The sequence below is a fragment of the Anabrus simplex genome, chromosome 5 (genome assembly GCF_040414725.1).
Source record: "Anabrus simplex isolate iqAnaSimp1 chromosome 5, ASM4041472v1, whole genome shotgun sequence".
In the NCBI taxonomy this organism is placed as follows: Eukaryota; Metazoa; Arthropoda; class Insecta; order Orthoptera; family Tettigoniidae; genus Anabrus; species Anabrus simplex.
Window position 1 is genome coordinate 329287114 of NC_090269.1, and position 15999 is coordinate 329303112.

Here is a 15999-nt window from a genome sequence, read left to right on the forward strand (position 1 = left end):
GAGATGAGACGTGCGACACCAAGGAACCAGTATTTAAATTGCCAGTAATACTAGTTAGTGTAGCTGATATCAGGATATATTGTTTGGTTGATTCCGGGGCCAGCATCAGTGTTATGTCAAATACATTGTTCTAAGAATTGTCAAAGAGGATGGAAATACCAATAATACCCGTATCTGTAGTTAAGATCAGGGGTGTCATACCAGATAAATCAGTAGAATGCAAGACTCAAGCATATCTAACCATAAGGATAGGCAGACAACGAAAAGCTAATTCCCGAGTATAATAGGGCTCCTAAGATCAAGGAGATAGTAAAGAAATTTCGAGGTCAGAGGTACTTTTCGACCATGGACTGCACGGCCTCCTTCCATCACATTGTCCTCGAGGAAAGGTCACGGTTATTAACCGGGTTTATGTTCAACAACCAGACGTATGCCTACTGTCGTCTTCCATTTGGATTGAAGAATAGTTCTGCTGTTCTGGTAAGAGCATTGGACAGAAGCCTTACCAGCGAAGTGAAGGAATTTATTAATTGTTATGTCGACGACATAGTCTTCGGGAGAGCCACCTTTGAAGAGCATTGCGTTAACCTAGAAAAATTGCTGAACAATCTGCAGAAAACTGGCTTCAAAATAAATATCTCGAAATCAAGATTTTTGCCAAAGCCAGGTACTTTTTGTCGGACACGTAATCGATGGCGAGGGAATAAGACCTAACCCTGTCAAAATTAAAGCTATTTGCGAGTTTCCTCGACCGACAAAGGTCAAGCACGTCAGACAATTCTTAGGAATGACGGGATTTTTCTCAGACCACTGTGAGGGGTATACTGAGACAGCCGCACCACTACACAATTTATTAAGAGCCAATAACAAGTAGAAGTGGAATCACGAGGCTGAACAGGCTTTCAATAAGATGAAAGAAATGATGAAACAGAGCATAAAACTGGGATATCCAGACTATGAGAAGAGATTTATAATTCAGGCAGATGCATCGGGTATCGGTGTAGGCGCATGCTTGTATCAGGAAGACGAAGAAGACCAGAAAAGAACGTATCTGGCATTTACCAGCAGGAAGTTAAGGAAACATGAGATGCACTACACTACCACCGAACTCGAACTTCTAGCGATAATCCACGCACTACAACACTGGAGACGGATCCTTTATGGATACCCAGTGACCATAAGAACTGACCATAAAGCATTGACTGTTGGGTTGAAGGCAGTGATGGTAAGCGAGAGGATAACGCGCTGGATGCTGTACATGCAGCAATTTGACTTGAAGATAGAGCATTGCAGTGGAAAACAAAACATCCTAGCTGACGCATTGAGTAGAAACCCTCCAGAACAAGAACACATCTTAGAGATCGAGTTAGATATTCGAGAGCAAGAACTACTGAGAAAACTCGAAAATCTAAAGGAATTCCAAGAGTCTGACACGGAATTAAAACTTATCATCGACAGATTAACAGAGAAGGAACCGGAATCTGAATGGCAGAACAACTATGAGATTGTAGATGGAATACTGATCAAAAGAATGGGCAGAATTGACCGAAAGAGAAGGGTTATAATACCACAAGTATTGCAAAAGGAGCTGATTTGGCACACCCATAACATTACGGGACATGCAGGCATAGACAAAGTGATCAGTACGGGCCATCGAGTACCTGCAATTTAAGATATGCCACACTACAAGTTTATTTTATGATTCGTATACGTAAGATTGCCCATACCGCTGGAGCGACCCAAGCCAAGGTATGAACAGGATTTACTATTGTAAAAGTATGCTTGTGACGTAATCGTATGTCAACTGTAGATGTGTTGTAATGAGTATCAGAATACGATACGTTTAATAGCTGTATTTAACCAAATGCATTTACGACACCGATGTATGAGAGTGTGTTTCTGAACCCCGCGGCATAGTGCTTCCATTGTAACTGCGTAAGAATAAAGTAGCTTGCATTGAAGTAGAATGTTATGGAATATAACGAAGGAAAGGGACATTGAACCTAAAAGGACATGTGTATGACAGCCAAAGATTATGTTGACATTAGTTAGATAGCTAAATAGATTTTTTTTTGCTATTGTTTTACGTCGCACCGACACAGATAGGTCTTATGGCGACGATGGGATAGGAAAGGGCTAGGACTGGGAAGGAAGCGGCCGTGGCCTTAATTAAGGTACAGCCCCAGCATTTGCCTGGTGTGAAAATGGGAAACCACGGAAAACCATTTTCAGTGCTGCCGACAGTGGGGTTCGAACCTACTATCTCCCGAATACTGGACACTGGCCGCACTTAAGCGACTGCAGCTATCGAGCTCGGTACTAAATAGATTAACATTCTCCGTTTGAACTTACATTTTCTCAATGAACTACAGCTAGGGAAAGGCTAGAGTAGGAGCCGTATTTATCAGGCACTAGGAACGAATGCCTTATTTCGTAAGTAGTTATCCATGCACTACGAGAACGTAGCGACAAAAACATGACTTCGGATTTACTCAGATCTATTTTGATTTATTCAGATTTATTCAGATTTATTTAGATGTATTCAGATTTATTCAGACTTAACTTATTAGTGGATTTGAGATACACTTCGGCTTAACATTGTGTCTAAGCGAGACTTGTTTAATCAGACTAAAGGAAATGAATTATCGTAACAAGTTAATTGTGTTGGTATTACACTTATGTCTCAACTGCAGTGTGGACCTCAGATGCCCAGTGATCTATTGTAAATATGTAGATACTCATTTTTCTTACTTCACAAAGGAACTGATCTTCATAATTTAAATACTGGATATTATTTTCGTTTTTCCGAGCCAGCGCTGACCTATTATCCATACTTATTTTTACGCAATTTCAAATAATACCTTGCATAATATGCCAATTCAATAATCCAATATATTTTTTATCAATAAATATCTTATTTATTTTCTACAATTGTATGTGTCATAAATTCTTCCATTACAGCCTAGTTCATAAGTTAGTTGATAGCTAAGAGAAGTACTGAGTAATTAAGTGTTCCATTTAATCATGATGAGTTCACGTAATCAAATATTCAGATAAAAATTTGTCGACGATTACTCCTATTACGTTATATATTTCTGTAGGTGTCACCCGTGAGTTGGTAATCTCTTGTACTCGTGTTAAGCTTATTCTATAGTAAGATTACATGTGTTACTTGCCATTAGAAAACCCTGAGGTATCCGCTGAGCGACCCCATTTCGTCTGACTAGGCTGCCCAATGACGAGTTGAAATGGAGGTATCAGGTAAAGAATGTAACCTTCTTCGACAGGGCCCTTACACTTTCTTGTCAGTTGTTTTACTTTGTGGCATACGGAAACTGATTGGTGCCTGACCTGTGGTTCCTATTTGGGAGAGCGTATATTACTTCTCTTGACGCTTCTCAGTCACATAGCGATGAAATTCAATTACTTTTGGTTTAAATCATTTGGCATTTTGTGGCATAATGTTATTCTTTGTCGAAGAGAAAGTCCATTTCTCTTCATCAAGCCTCGGCTAACCTTGAAATCAGAGACAATGATTCCATGTGCAGCAGTTATTTTTCGTCCTTTAAATACAGCATTTGGTGATAAACGGCATATCCAACGTTGCATAACGAAATAAAATATTTAAGCAGATTCTTCCCTTCTTTTGGAAACTTGCTGCTTCCCCGCTAAATGCTTTGCAAGACTGATTGGTCGCTTGAAGAGCACTTCCCTGTTTAAGCGATAGCGCACGTTGCATTCTGACTACGGACACCCATAACACAACAGACATAGGTTCAATTGTTTCTGAAAAGTGTGTGTGTCCATAGTTTTAAATGCAAATGAATTGTAAATAATTTTTAACCTGTTTACGAATGCACCAAAGGGCAGTCGTAGACATACCTGCCAACCCTTCCGATTTACCCGGAAACTTTCCGGTTTTTAACTCATTTTCCGATTTATTTTTACTTCCGATTTTTTACTAATATAACCTCTAGTACTGCCAATACTCTTCCCCTTCGATAAAGGATAAATTCATACCTACATGTGCAATTTACGAAACCTTATTTTCAAGCGTATTTATTTGTTGCTTTATTTCGCGAGTGTTTCGTCCGTCGTTTCCGTGTATCGTGTTTCCCGCACACCACAACAGCGTGCACGCTTTATACAGCTGGGGATTCGGGGCGGCAATCGTCATGCAAGCAGGAGGCTAGCGTGCGCTACCGACTCAGTTAATCGGGAAGAAAGAACTAGTTTATTCTGCTGTTCGTGCGCTGTTGACATCTTTTCTGTGCGCAGTTTCGTCAGAGTGGTAGGCCACGTTTTTTTCCCCCTCTCTGTCAGTCGTTTATTAATAATGTATGGGACATATTGAATTGTTTTGCATGTGGTAGTTTCGCCTATTTAAGTGCATAATTTTAATGAATTTAATGTTGTTAAGGGGGTTCTTGTCGGTGAGTTTCTGGCATTTTCTTTTCTCGTTATGGCCAAAAATATAACAAACGTTATCTCCAAGTGTTCAGAGATACCTATAAATTTCCGTTCATTTTACCGTCTGAGGGAAGCTACCGTATTTTTCGCGTAATTAACGCCCTTGCATAATTTCCGCATCCCAATAATTTTGGGTCCAAAGTGGAGAAAAAGAAATGTTCACGTATTTGACGCACCCACAACTTCGAACATCCATCACTCAGCTCCGGGTGCATTTCGAAATAAAGATGCCAACTACTCAAGTAGCAGGCTTCCTATCGCGAAGCAGGCATTCCACACACAGGGCAACTTGTTGTTATTAGCCGTCAGGAAATCGCACTGCACTAGTTTTAAGAGTGTTTCGGGTACGGGACCTTCTGTGATCTCAAAATTGTTTGTCAGTAGACAGTATTCCAGTAATACTGCATCATACAAACTCGCGGTGATCATTTACGTCAAAACATATGGGAATAGAGCAGCGGGCAGCAAGTATTCAGTGTCCAAATGAAACGTACGCTACCGCGGTAACAGAAGTGCACTTCAAGCGGCCAACAAGTCTCCCAAAGCATTTCGCGGACCAAAAAGAGGCAAGTTTCTGCAAGTAGAGGATTATCTGCTTAAATATATGATTTTATTGGGCAATGTTGGATAAGCCGTTTCTCACGAAATGCTGTATTTTAAGGAATGAGAAATAGCCGCGGCACATGGAATCAGTGTCTCGGATTTGAAGGTTAACCAAGGCTTGATTAATTTTCTGAAGAGAAATGAACTTTCTCTTCGACGAAGAACAACATTATGCCAAAAAATGATGAATGATTTCAACCATTGGCATACTCAATTTTCTGGATATCCAAACAATTCGTAAAGACAACCATTTCCAATTTAAAATATACAGGAAACCCACTTTTACCCCGACTACAATCAAAAGTGATTCTTTACATCCCATCTCGCAAAAGAAATCAGCTTCTTATAGTTTCGTCAACAGAGCCTTTGAAATTCCGCTAACAGAAACAGACAGAAAAAAGGAACTTTCTTTCATTCGTCAACAGGCTCTACATAATGGTTTCAGTTTGAAATTCATCAATAAAATCATCACTAAATGCAAATACCAACAACAAATTAAACTTAAACAGCATTCAGAAAAAGAAAAAGAAAAAGGATATGTAAAATTCACCTTTAATAACCCGAAGATTTACGAAATCACCAACTTATTCAAGAAACACAATACCAAGGTAGCCTTCTCTACAAACAACAACACGAAACATAGATTCTTTAGTCATAAATAAAGCTAATAAACTTAAAGATGATAAATTCCAGGAATCGGGTATTTATAAGCTGACTTGTGCTCAATGTAAAAAAACTTACGTGGGACAATCTGGAAGGAACTTCTCAATTAGATATCAAGAACACGTCAATGCTGAAGGATACAAAAGATTCTCTGCCATGGGATCCCATATGAAAGAGTCCAACCACAAATTCACCAATATAAAACAGGACCTTCAAATTATCTGTATGATTAATAAAGGTAATCTTATGAACAACCTGGAAAACATCCACATCGTTCTTGATAAATTGGAAAACGGTGAAAAGAATCCCAACGAAAACGAGCATAAAAACATCTTATATGAGAATATTAGCAAATACTTAGAATGGGTAGACATGAAACAGACTAGACGAACGAGAGATATAATCAAACACGACATCGCAGAAGCACAGCCCAATCTCCCTCCTCCCTCACATGTTATTTTAAATGACGATAAAACTCTACTTCCCTTCTCTCCAGAGCTTTCCATGAACTGTCAAACTGTATCACATCGTTACTTCACCAGGTCGCACTCAAAGACAGACCCTCTAGACAGTGCAGAACAAACATCTTTTCCAAACAAGAACGAGAGGCAAGATGACCTATTCTGATGACCTCCATTTTTATCAAAGGAGTCTCCAAAGAACTTTTATTTGTGCTTATTGTCTTACCGTCTTACTAATAAACGGTGTATAACTTTTATACAAGGTTTATACACCGTTTACGCGAAATTCGTTACTAATAAACCGTGTATAAGCCTCCTGTGTATACATCTGTTATAGTTATTCACTGAATTGCTTATACAGTCCAGGACCCTAGTATAAGCGTTGTATAGCAGCGTGTAGCGGAAAAAAAGAAACGAGCGAGCAGTTTATTTTCGTGGTATTTATTGTCGACAGTAATATAATCGTTGTAAAATATTCGACTTATCCATTTAACATTGAACACACGTTGAAAGAATGACGATAACGTTGATGATCTTCACGATATTTTAAACATAGAAGACATACGGTACCGTACACCATTCAGAGGTTATGGAAGCTAGACATCTTCGTAAAGTAAAACACTTTAAAGAGACGGAATGACAATGAATAACTATAAAAGAAATGATGGTTGGGCGTATTTTTGTTTAAAAATATGTTACAGCTTAATAGACCTTTGATATTGCGAGTTTATTATACACTATCTGCCCCTAAAAAGATCTTTCTTAATTGAGTACCTACCGTATACAAGGGGACATATTCCTCGAGATAAAAAGTGGCATAACTTGAAAACCATACGTAATATGATTTCCATACTTTGTAGTTGAATACGTAAAAATGTGATGTATAAATGCCTAATAGAAACTTTTTTGATCTAACCTTTCGTTTAGCTACAAAACAGGTTTTCCTTTCTCCTGAAAAGTAAGGATTTTGGAATGTGTACCCTTTTCAACTCGCCGATTCAATTGCAGTTGCTTACGTTTTCCGAACTACCCCAGTTAGGAGCTTTTGATATTTTCTTAAGCTTTTCCATTTCTTTTTTTAGCGTCCATTACACAAGCAAGCTGAAGAAATGTTGATATCAATATAAGTCAATTTCCAGCTGTCTCACGGAATGACAATGAATAACTATAAAAGAAATTATGGTTGGGCGTATGTTTGTGTAATAAGGTGTTATGCTTAATAGACTTTAAATTGCGAGTTTATTATACATTATCTGCCTCTACAAAGATCTTAGATCATTCTCAAATTTGAGTATAAAAGGGACATATTCCTTGACATAAAAAATGGTATAACTTGAAAACCGTACGTAATGTGATTTCCATACTTTGTAGTTGAATACGTAGAAATGTGATGTATAAATGCCTAATAGAAACTTTTTTGATCTAACCTTTCGTTTAGCTACAAAACAGGTTTTCCTTTCTCCTGAAAAGGAAGGATTTTGGAATGTGTACCCTTTTCAACCCGCCGATTGAATTACAATTGCTTACGTTTTCCGTACTATCCCAGTTAAGAGCTATTGATCTTTTCTTAAGCCATTCCATTTCTTTTTTTGGCGATCATTACACAAGCAAGCTGAAGAAATGTTGATATCAATATAAGCGAATTTCCAGCTGTCTCACTTAGTGCTGCCACTGCCTTTTCGATATGCCGTGCTACTGTGCGACTTTCCGGAAGGTTTTGCTCGTAGATAACCAACAGAAGCGATCATAAAGGCGGTGAACGTGCGAAATACGTCAGTGAACTACAGGAAGAGATTCCTACTCCTTGGAACGACTGTATACGTGCTGTGTAGTAATATAGTGCGTATACCTCGTTTATTAGTAAGAAAAATGTAAAACGCTTATACAGGGTTTATTCACTGTATAACTAAACAAGAGTTAAACAACGGTATAAGGACTTTTTATTAGTAAGACCCATAATGTTTTTCTTTTCAGTTCTTTATTTATACAGCTGAAGAGGACCACTAAGTGGTCGAAACATGTCCTGTAAGTTTTAATTTTATTCAATTTTGCATGAGGCATTAATAAAGTATCGATTAGGTGGTTATTTATACTTACTTCTTTCTTAGGTTTTCTGCAATCGAGGATAGTTAGTTGCTTGAATGGTGTGGTGATCACTGAAGCTGGGTATGGCTTCAACTCGAGATACTGAGGAGGGATGATTGGTGACAAATAGATCTAATATAGAACATAATGTTTTGCTGATACGTGTTGCTTCTAAAACAAGCTGTTCTAGAAAGATATTGTAGAACACTGTTAGAAATCATTTACACAAGGCTTGGATTTCGGAGCCCGATATATGCTAGCTATCGAGAATTTGTTGCCCCTACATGTCACCTCCACCCATAGAGCTTCATTGTCAGTCTTAAAGTATCCTAGTAGTCGGATTGGTTGTAATTCCTGTCGTATAGCCAGCAGAACACCCCCTCGAGACGTCCAGGTTCTACCCTTCCTGAAGACCAAGTATGGTTGCGGAAATACTTCGTCATAAGTAGCACTGCTCGACCGCGTTTCACAGAGACAATTGATGGTTCGATACTTGCCAGCGATGTTATCTCCTGCTGCGTCCTATGACCCATTATACTACGGGCATCAAATGAGAGAATGGTGATGTTTCGGGAGCCCTGTACACTGGTAACTGAGTCATTACTATTTACAGAGTTTACATAATGTACTTTGTCTGGCACTTCGAAGAACGAGTTCGATGGTACCGGGAGACAACACATCCAGCACTGCCAAGACGTCAAGCCACATTTAATTTTATGGTAATCAGATGGAGAGATTTTGGTGCAGGTCTTATGCGTGGACATTTCACATGACATGCACTTCATGTACAGCTGATTGATGCTGCCCTTAGAACAGCAAATATGACATTCAGTGTTACATTTCTGATTGGAGGTCCTGGATTTGTTTCTACATCTCCGCACGCAGCTATGGTCAAAAGAATGAGGTGAAATGTTGATGAGGGTGGTCTGGCAACCCTGCGCCTCGCTTGAAGCGCACTGCCAGTACCAACAGTCTCATACACATTTTCATTGGCGCGCCCTGTTAAGTGCGATATTTTACAATTTTTCACAATTAGCTAGTTCTCTTGGAGGATTGAACCGCTAGGACACTCACTGAACACCCCACCGTTAAGTATCACTTTGTTACTTCCACATGTGACACGTTAAACCACTATAAACAAGAAAATATGGACCACTTGGAACACTGTAAGTCGACCTGCCGTCATCTTGCCAATGATGTTCGGAGACGCCACATACACCACAACTGACATATGAAATAAACACAATAAGACAATTTGGTTTCTCTTATCTCATTTACAGCTCTTTAGGTAAATATTGGTTTGGCAAATGCAGAGAACAAGCATGAGATATACTTAAGGTTCTGGCTTTCAACAGTAGCAGTTATCAAAAAAACTGTTACAGTCGCTATGTATTACATTCGGAAGTACAAATCGTAACATACGCTAGTTATTAGCTGGTAGTTTGGCATGCTTCATACAGCATGGCTTTATTGAGGAGTGGCTTCTGCTACACATACACAAACTGGGAATGTCTGAGACCATCTCCAGAAATCATTTGGAAATACCAGGTGTATACTGAAGTCTTTCCTGGTTTCAGTAAGAGATGGCACCAGCGAACAGTACGCAGCATATGAATTTGATACATACGTCTGTTCATCTGACATTAACCTACACACACAAGTTGCATCCGCCAAACGCTAGTGTCTGTGTATCATTTAGTGATTATGTAGATGTTTGTGCTTGAAGAACCTTTGTGACATGCATTGCTTTTCTTATTTAATCAAAAGAAAAAGGCTTTGGAAAGTTATAGTTCACTGGCAGAAACGTATGGTGAACACTCGCCATTGATTACTGTAGAACATGCGAGGCATGGTTTTGACAATGTAAATGTGGTGATTTTAATGTGAAAGTCTGTGCGCGCTCTGGTAGAACCTCACGAACCTGCTACCTGTTACTCCCACGTGGCGCGTCACAGGTGGCGGATAGGGGGGTCCTAACCGGCTTGCCGGTGGACTTGAGGGAAATAAAATACCTCTTGCGAACCAAACACTCTACCCCCTGCGGGTGGGGGACGCACATGTAGAATACACCCGCGGTATCCCCTGCCTGTCGTACGAGGCGACTACAAGGGGCGACCAAGGGATGATTGAATTAGAGCCATGAAACTACTCTTGATTTGTACCATCATGCGGGGAACACCATGGGTTGCATGTACTTGCGAGTAGTATTTCTAAATTGGTACGAAATAGATTTGTGATTAGTTGCAGTAAAAAGCCTGGCCTGGTGGTTTCCAGTACCCGTGCGTCGTACCCATGTGAGCAACACCGCAGGTCTGGGCATAGCCTGTGAGTTGTACCGCTATATGAGCGGCACCATGGGTCAGCGTTGCCTGTGATTGTTACCCACTATGTGAGGAACACCACAGGAATACCGGCGCCCGTGACTAGTACACTTAGGTGAGGAACCTTACCGGTTTGCGTTGGCTATGAGTGGCACCATTGTGTACGAAACACCATGGGTTTGTGTTACCTGTACTAATTACAATACTTGTGAGTAGTACCATCTTGTGTGGAACACCGTGAGTCTTTGCTACTTTTGGTTAGTACCCCAACAGGACAAATACCATGGTTCTACTTTACTCGCGACATATACCATTCTGTGGGGCCTTAGTCGTGGATTTTGCACCCCTGTAGACATCAAGCATCACTGTGCTTTATAAATGGTCCCTTGGTCAGTAATAGTATTATTCACGACCTTTTTTTTGTGTCTGATCCACTGGTTGTTTTTTTTTTTTTTTTTTTTTTTTTTGTGGGGATCATATCCATCCATTCATTCTTCAGGACAGTTTTTATTTTATTTTGTTCAGTGGATTAATTTGAACTTTTGGTTATTTCATTTCGTACAATTACGGGCCGATGACCTCGATGTTAGGCCCCTATAAACAAGCATCATCATCATCATCATCTGGTAGAACCACAAAGTCTTGAAGCACAGCGAAACCGTTAATGCACAGCTCTATCACCAGCAGATGATTAATTTAAATCTCGTACTTATCAAGACGACTGGAATGGGCGAGAAGACATGGCATAGTGATTTTGTTACACGACAATATGCCGTCTCGCACAGCAAAGCCAGTGAAAGGCATCTTGAAATCGCTTGGTCGGGGCGTCCTTTTGCACGCGCCGTACTTCCCCGACCTGGCGCAATCTGTCACCTCTTTGCGTCAGTGGGGCACACACTCGCAGAACTGCACTTTAGCAATTTAGAGGAAGTTAGAAAATGGCTGGACGAACGGTTTACTGCAAAAGGCAAGCAGTTTTTCTGGCATGGTATTCATAACTTACCCGAGAGGTGGGCGAAGTGTGCAGAAGCCGATGGCCAGTATTTTGATTAAACAAAAATTGAATTTCCCTTGATAATTAGCTGTTCCCATACCTGCCAACTGTTCCGATTTACCCGGAAACTTTCTGGTTTTTAACTAGTCTTCAGATTTTCCAGTTTATTTTTACTTCCGATTTTTCACTAATATAACCTCTAGTACGGCCAATACTCTTCCCCCAGGATAAAGGATAAATATTTATTTGATTTATTTGATGCATTATTTCGTTAGTGTTTCGTCTGTCGCCTTCGTGTATCGTGTTTCCCGCTCACCACAGCAGTGTGTGCGCTTTTTACAGCTGGGGATTCGGGGTGGCAATCGTCCTACAAGCAAGAGACTAGCGCGTGCTAATGACCCACTTAATCGGGACGAAAGAATGAGTTTGTTATTGTGTTGTTCGCTCGCTGTAAACGTTTGTGCGTAGATTCTTCAGAGTTGTAGGCCACATGTTTTTTCTTGCATTTCTAGGCTTTCCTCATCTGTTAAAGTCGTATATTAATAATATATGGTACATATTGAATTGTTTTGTATGTGGTAGTTTCGCGTATTTAAGTGCATAATTTTAATGAGTTTAAAAATTTTAAGGGGGTTGTGTCGACGACAGTTTCTGGTATTCTTTTCTCTTTATGGCCAAAAAATATAACAAAAGTTATCTCCAAGTGTTCAGAGATACCTATAAATTTCCGTTCAATTTGCTGCCTGATAAAGGAAACTACTGTATTTTCTCGCGTAATGAATGCCCTTGCATAATTTACACATTCCAGTATTTTTGGGTCCAAAGTGCAGAAAAAGCAAATGTTCACGTATCTGACGCACCCACAAATTCGAACATCCATCACTCGGCTCCGGATGAGTTTCGAAGTAAAGATGTCAACTACTCAAGTAGCAGGCTTCCTATTGCAAAAGCGGGCATTCCAAACACAGGGCATTGCGCTGTTATTAGTCGTCAGGAAATCCCACTGCATTAGTTGTGCGAGTGTTCCGGATATGGGACATTTTGTGATCTCATTTGTTTGTCAGTCCACAGTATTGGAGTAATACTGCATCATACAAACTCGCCGTGTACAGTTACACCAAAATATACGGGAATAGGGCAGCGGGCATCAAGTATTCAGTGTCCAAATGAAACGTGTGCTACCGCAGTAACAGAAGTGCACATCAAGCGGCCAACAAGTCCCGCAAAGCATTTTGCGGACCAAAAAGCGGCAAGTTTCCGCATGTAGAGGATTATCTGCTTAAACATATGATTTTGTTACGCAATGTAGGATAAGATGTTTCTTACGAAATGCTGTATTTTAAAGAATGATAAATAACCGCGGCACAAGGAATTAATGTCTCGGATTTTAAGGTTAGCAGAGGCTTGATTAATTTTATGAAGAGAAATGGACTTCCTCTTCGAAGAACAACATTGTGCCGAAAAAATTACGAATGATTTCAACCATTTTCATTGCTTTGTGATTGAGAAGCGTAAAGTGAAGGATTATTTGATCTGCCTTACAGGAACCACAAAGATTGTAGCAAAAGATCTTAGATGTGATATGAGGGCTATGCCGAAAGTATTTAGCAGTGTGTGAGAAAAAAAAAATTTTTACAAAACAATTACAACTTTTCAAAATACTCTCCATTAGCACGTATACATTTTTCCATTCTCTGAAAACTTAGAAAACGTTTCAGTCCAAGCTTCAGTGCACATAAATGCCACTATATTCTACTATATTATAATTATATTATATTGTAATTTTTGAAATATGTCTAAATCATGGGGCGCGGGGAAAAAGCCGTCTAACCCCTAAAACTGTACCATATGTATGTATCTTATCTTCAAGTATTTTTTAGAATAGTGGCATTCTTCTTTAATTTTAATTTTAGTAGTATTTATTCTGTACAGTCACTATTAAGCAGGTTCTTTAACAGCTGAAGATGACCTATTTACAGGTCGAAACTGGTACTGTCCTTTGATGTAAATAATATTGACACTATGTAAAATAAAGTATTGATTAGGTGGAGAACTCATCCTTCATACTTGTGTGCTTGAAGTATCAATACAGACTGAAGCTAATAGATTATAGTACGATAACTCCTCTACAACATCTGTTTTGCGTCCGCAAGGTATCATATTGAGATTTCACTGTAGGCCTAAAAGTAGTGTTCACCATTTAAAGTCTTTACGTTTAGAAATACTGCCTTCCAACAAAAACAGCCAGTATAACTCAAATACATTCATATGTTTGTTAAAGAATAGTTTATTATGTTTACATGTACAATTTATAGCCTAGAAGTCGTGTTCACTGCACGATATTTGAGGTCATCGCATATGGCACTCCCGTTTACCTGTTTGGTTTTAAGTGGGGAAGAGAGGGGCTAATACGCAAGTAAATAAGGTGTTAAATTCCGCCTTTGATCACAGCTAACAGCAAATACATGATTTCACGAAGACTGGTAAGGAATTATAAAAGCAAAATTAAGAGATAAACATTTATTCATTTAGTAATTGATTAAACAGCAACTATTCACTTGGAGTAAATAAAACCAGAAATTTTTAAAGAAAGCAGTTCAGTACTCTCATTCACATTTACATATGCAGTTTTCATGCAATGGAAACCTTTAACGATACACACAGTAGGTCCAGTAATGAGTCTACTGCTGAAATGTACGTAAAGTTTTTCTTTGTAATGGTACATACTAATGCACGAAACATCTCGCAGTATCGTAATCAGAACATTTTGTGTTATTTCGTGAACTGTGTGGTCTGCAGGCTTAATAAGACAATCTGTTCACTTAATCATTACTGAACACATTTCCTGTGCATGCGAGTATTGAAGATCAAATCACTCTGGAATATGCAACTTATGCCTTGAATTCGAAGCAATGCTTTTCACAGCTGACATGGTCTGTTGAAAATATAAATGCACGGATATGTAATTTAATTGTTTATAACAAATAGCTTCTTGAAGTGTTGGAACACCACCAGATAAAGGTTCTATGCTATAATGCGACTTACACCTTGCCTAAAATGGATATGAATGACGAGAGTTCACGAGTTCAAGAAAAGTGCAATAATTATCTTAAGGAACAATTTAAAAAATATAAATTCCGGACACTGGCTTTTACCTTTCAGTGGTTTCTTGAAGGTTGAAAATTCTTCAGTATCTGTGCAATTATTACACCTTATTCCACTTATTTTAAATCAAAACAGTCCCAACGCATAATTTCATTGCCAATGAAAATTCAAAACGTACAGTGAATTAGTGGCACTTATAATAGTAACGGCATTGTGGGACGTATCATTTCAGTTCATTGTGAGAGAGTTCGAAGTTCATTGTTTTTTCAAAGTCTGGTTTGTTCAGATGTCATCTCTGCAAAATTCTTAGTTACATACCTAATTCATTATTGGAAGGCCCATAGGTTAGGTTCAAACAATTAACAAGGAGTTAAACAGGCTCTCAGTACATTAAGCTCTCTTCATATATCTTTCCCTGCTGTCTATGGAGCTTGTTTGGAATTATACTACCAGTGTGATCGAGAACTGACTGAAGCTAGCTGCCAATTGGTACCAGGGTGTAGAAGGATTTAACCCCGATCTCTGCCCATTTGAACCTTTGACCTTTTGGAGCAGTTTAAGACTTATAAGACAGGTTTCTACTTGTATGTAGCAGTTAGATCTTAAAACCTTTTTTGAATGTGTGTTTCTGCTTGTACATCTATGGGTTTATGGCTCCATTTTCACTGAAGCTTGCAGCTTTTCAATCTGCCCATTCCATATAAATTATTAATTCCTTCCTATGCTTTGTTGGATTAGATAAACCTATGCTGACTCTTCCGCCTTTGGACAATTGGGCTGTCATATACCCTAGTAAATTCAAGAGAGATGGCCAAGGATTTGTTACCAGTCTGATCAGAGCTGCTAGTGGCATGCGTTTTGTAATTCCGCAGCCGTATTTGTAAGTATTTTTTTTGATGTAGTAATTTATTAGTATTTAAGTTCCTAAAATAGTACATTTTCTGATGCCAAATTGAATGGCTGAAAATAGTCCTAAAGTACTTATATGAGCAAAAGGATGCAGCACATTATCGGATTTTTGGATGGTTAATACATGAAGGATTATCTGCGCTTCAATAAAATGGTATACAGTGGAACCCCGATTCTCCGTTTTTGGAGGGACCATTAAAATAAAACGTACATCACGGGAAAACGGAAAATCCGGGAATGAATGAAAGCCATCAGCAGTCGGGCTAAACATCACAAAAAAGAAATATGTATAATTACTCTTCTGTTATGACACATGTTGTGAATAGTCAGTTACAGATTGTCTCTACTTGTGTATTGTGATTCGTTTTTATGGCTGATGATGACATTT

General features: G+C 39.0%; 1 protein-coding gene across 2 annotated transcripts in view; it reads left to right on the forward strand.

The window, feature by feature from the left end:
- aub (aubergine) overlaps window positions 1-15999 on the forward strand; it is a 322859-nt gene that overhangs the window by 188686 nt on the left and 118174 nt on the right. For both annotated transcript variants that reach the window (XM_067147583.2, XM_067147584.2), the window contains exon 11: window positions 15441-15582. In XM_067147583.2, the coding sequence (XP_067003684.1) occupies window positions 15441-15582 (142 nt within the window). The remainder of the gene's footprint in view (window positions 1-15440; window positions 15583-15999) is intronic.